A 4,050-nucleotide genomic window follows, 5' to 3' on the forward strand; every position below is an offset into this window, starting at 1 on the left:
GAGGTGATCATTGCCCCCCCTCCAGCCTGCCACACAGCCCATGCTGGGGTCCCAGAGACAGGGAAAGACCATGGCAGGACCATGGGACAGGAGCATTGATACGTCCCTCCCTTGTCCTCAGGAGGAGTGCTGGCATCTCCATGACTACCTACTGGGCACCCTGGGTCCCTATGTGATCAACGTGACCAGGGCAGCCGTGGCCTGCAGTCACCAGCGGTGCCATGGCCATGGCCGTTGTGCTTGGCAAAACCCAGGACAACTAGAAGTCTTTCTGCATCTGCAGCCAGATGGCAGCCCTGGAGCTTGGGAGTCCTTCAGCTGCCGTTGTTACCACGGCTGGGCTGGCCCTACCTGCCAGGAGCCCAGGCCTGAGCTTAGGCCTGAAGAAGCACCATAAAGCCAGGAGTCACCTGCCCCTGACCGTCTTGTTCCTGCTGCCATTTTTCCAGTCCTGAAGGGAGGACTCTGTCCCCCTCTTGTTATATGTAGCTTATTGTCACTTCTCCCATGCACATACCCCACTTCCCATAGCACCCCTGGGGAGTGGAAGAGGCCAGAAGAAACACACCATTTTAAAACCAGAGGCCCTCTGAGATCACCTGATCCTCCTGACATGAAAGCAGCCTCAGGAAAAGTCAGTATGCCAAAAGGTTAAGGTTGCCAGCCCAGGGCTCTGTTCTACACCTCACTGAGTCTGCGCAGAGGTCACAGGAGACCCGTCCAGGGATGGGGGAGGCGGCCCCCAAGGAGATTCTGGCTAACATCTGCTAAGTGCTAAGCTGTTTCCTCTACTCTGCTTTAATCATAAAGTTACTTTTTCTCCCACTGCCTGAGGTTTGGCTGGTCCCGAGTTCTTCCAAACCCACCACCCTTCCCGTGGTGAGCGTCCTGCTGCAAAATGCAGACATGCGGGTCCTGGGTGGTGGACAGCACAGTGCGGGCAGCTTCAGAGTTAATGACTACACGTGCTGGGGGAAGGGCGCAGGGCATTGTGGGTGCATAGTTCAGCTAGAGCGTCGTGGGCTTATGAGCTCCCCAGGAGTAGACTACAATTCCCGAGGTGCTCTGCGCCCAGCCTGGCGCCGGTAATCTGCGCACGCAGCACAGTGGGAATAGAAGGTTTGGCCGCATGGATGCGGTCTGAGCCGAGTGGCTAGGGACTCGCCTTCCCAGCCACCCATTTAGCGGGGCGGGGCGCTTCGACCCATCTGGCAGGGCGGGGCGCCTCGCGAAGATGGTGGCGCGCGCAGCGTGTGGCTCCCGTCGTCTGCCTAGGTCTCAACTCAGCGCACCGGCCGGCGACTCGCTGGCCTGGAACCCCCCGCCGCCGGGTCCCTGACCCCCCGCCCTGTCGTGCCCGATTTGCGGCATGCCCCGCGCCCGAAAAGGCAGCGCGCCCCGCAGAGGCGGCCAGCGCCGCGGAGGAGGTAAGTTGGGGTGGGGTGGGTGGCGGGGCACGGGGAAACTGAGGAACGTCAAACTAGGGTCCTGAGTGGGTTCCCGTCAGTGACCCTTAGAGTTCTCGGGTACAGATCATGCCTTGCCCAGTCTGGTGCCGCCACCTGCAAACTCCCCCCGTGACGGGCACGTGCCCCAGAAGTCAGCGGCCACGTGTGCGCCTAACTTGAACGTGCTGCCTGCGTGCCCCCTCGCTCCGGCTCGCACCTGGTCCGCACCTGCCGGCCTTGGTTGGTTTCTCATTGCCTCTCTACCCAAGCTGTGCGCTGTGATATGGACAAGCTGGCCAGACGGAGCTGGAAGCCCGTCCGCTCTCCAAACCCTGATCCTTTGCCGAACTGGACTAGGAAATTGGTGGGAGACCTGGCTTATCCTGGAGTACTGAGAGATAGGGTGATGGGGAAACTGCAAAATTTGGGGCCTTGACTGCCCGGCTCTAGAAGGCAGATGAGCGCCCTGGGGCCCGAGGCAGTCCTGAGAGTCGCTTATCAGGTCGACCAGGAGGTGCGGCATATGTCCTGGTACAGTAAACAAGTTTATGTTTACCCAGCAGAGATGGGGTGCCTTTTAGGCATGGCTGACACCTGGCCACCATTTTAATGGGGCTTGGGTGAGGGTGTTACCGAACCACACTTGGATTCACTTGCCTGGGAGCTATAAAGCCAGTCTAGTGATGAAACCGCGGAAAAGCGGGGCGCGGGGGTGGGGGTGGGTGCGGAGGTGGGGGGTAAGGCTCTGAGGAGCTCTGGTTCTTTATGTCTCAGAGCACAGAGAATTCAGCAAGAAGTGAAAGTGATAAATAAAAAGTGACTTTTTAGAAAAGCGCCCTTGAGAGGCCTTCAAGTGGGTGGGTGAGAAGGTGCTGCCCCAAGAACTTGGTGGGTATAGTTTTATAATCAAAGGAAGAGTGGGGACAGCAAGAAGACTACCTTCTTCCTCATTCTTGAGATGTCACGCTTCCATCATCAGTTTCTTCTGCACATGGGGTAGGGGAGTTTTCTTGCTCCTACAAGGTCAAATCAGGACTGTCATGGTGCAATCAGTTCAGTTCAGTTCAGTCGTGTCCGACTCTTTGCTACCCCATGAGTTGCAGCACGCCAGGCCTCCCTGTCCATCACCAACTCCCGTCGTTCACTCAAACTCATGTCCATTGAGTCGGTGATGCAATCCAGCCATCTTATCCTCTGTTGTCCCCTTCTCCTCCTGCCCCCAATCCCTCCCAGCATCAGGGTCTTTTCCAGTGAGTCAACTCTTTACATGAGGTGGCCAAAGTATTGGAGTTTCAGCTTTAGCATCACTCCTTCCAAAGAACACCCAGGACTGATCTCCTTTAGAATGAATTGGTTGGATCTCCTTGCAGTCCAAGGGACTCTCAAGAGTCTTCTCCAGCACCACAGTTCAAAAGCATCAATTCTTCGGTGCTCAGCTTTCTTCACAGTCCAACTCTCACATCCATACATGACCACTGGAAAAACCATAGCCTTGACTAGACGGACCTTTGTTGGCTCTGCCCCTATCATTCCCTGCCTCCAGGTATTTATCCTTTATGCTTAAAGGGGGTTAAGGGCCAACAAACTTATCATTAACTGCTTTCTGCTGAGATAGGATGTAGGCCTCCCTGGGGAAAAAGTGTAAGCCCTGACTGAGTCTTCCTTCACTTTTGGGAGAACTGTAATGCTGACTCTGGTTGTGTGTGTGTTAGTCACTCAGTCATTTCCGACTTGTGAACCCATGGACTGTAGCCCACCAGGCTCCTCTGTCCATGGAATTCTCCAGAATACTGGAGCGGGTTGCCATTTCCTACTCCCGGGGATCTTCCCGAGCCAGTGATTGAACCAGGGTCTCCCGCATTGCAGGCAGACTCTTTACTGACTGAGTACTATTCTCTTAGCCCTTGTGGGTGTTAAACATCAGAGAATGAGTTTATAGAAGATACAAATGAAAAGAATTAAAGCAATTGACATTAAAAGAGTTATTAAAAGAGATTGCAGCCACAGTTTTGGAGACCCAAACAATATTTTCCAAACAGTTTCCATATCTAGAGAGGGTTACTTGAAGCCTCACTTGTTTGCTTTTGGCTAGGCCCGGAACCTTACTATTTTATAGTTCAGGTTTTATACTTCAGAGTCTTTTAATTATAGATTTAGTCTTGTTATTTTAAACAAGTTTTTTGTTCACATCATTTAGTTATAAGGGTGGCTTCCTTGTCCTTCAAGAAACAGTTCAGTTCACTTCAGTCCCTCAGCTGTGTCCAACTCTTTGCGACCCCATGAATCGCAGCACACCAGGCCTCCCTGTCCATCACCAACTCCCGGAGTTTACTCAGACTTATGTCCATCGAGTCGGTGATGCCATCCAGCCATCTCATCCTCTGTCGTCCCCTTCTCCTCCTGCCCCCTATCCCTCCCAGCATCAGAGTCTTTTCCAATGAGTCAACTCTTCGCATGAGGTGGCCAAAGTACTGGAGCTTCAGCTTTACCATCGTTCCTTCCAAAGAATACCCAGAACTGATCTCCTTTAGAATGGACTGGTTGGATCTCCTTGCAGTACAAGGGACCCTCAAGGGTCTTCTCCAACACCACAGTTCAAAAG

The 4,050-nt window shown here is 53.8% G+C and overlaps 2 protein-coding genes across 3 annotated transcripts in view; both read left to right on the forward strand.

Moving 5' to 3' along the window:
* HYAL3 (hyaluronoglucosaminidase 3) overlaps window positions 1–1,015 on the forward strand; it is a 7,897-nt gene extending 6,882 nt beyond the window's left edge. For both annotated transcript variants that reach the window (XM_010851812.1, XM_010851811.1), the window contains one exon: window positions 122–1,015. In XM_010851812.1, coding sequence (XP_010850114.1) covers window positions 122–397 — 276 coding nt within the window. In that variant the 3' untranslated portion in view covers window positions 398–1,015. The remainder of the gene's footprint in view (window positions 1–121) is intronic.
* A 107-nt stretch (window positions 1,016–1,122) lies between these two features.
* The window catches only part of IFRD2 (interferon-related developmental regulator 2), a 26,448-nt gene continuing 23,520 nt past the window's right edge, over window positions 1,123–4,050 (forward strand). Inside the window, exon 1 of the mRNA XM_010851953.1 lies at window positions 1,123–1,427. Within this exon, the coding sequence (XP_010850255.1) occupies window positions 1,370–1,427 (58 nt within the window). The 5' untranslated portion in view covers window positions 1,123–1,369. The remainder of the gene's footprint in view (window positions 1,428–4,050) is intronic.

This window comes from Bison bison, unplaced genomic scaffold (genome assembly GCF_000754665.1).
Source record: "Bison bison bison isolate TAMUID 2011002044 unplaced genomic scaffold, Bison_UMD1.0 scf7180017864304, whole genome shotgun sequence".
NCBI classification, from domain to species: domain Eukaryota; kingdom Metazoa; phylum Chordata; class Mammalia; order Artiodactyla; family Bovidae; genus Bison; species Bison bison.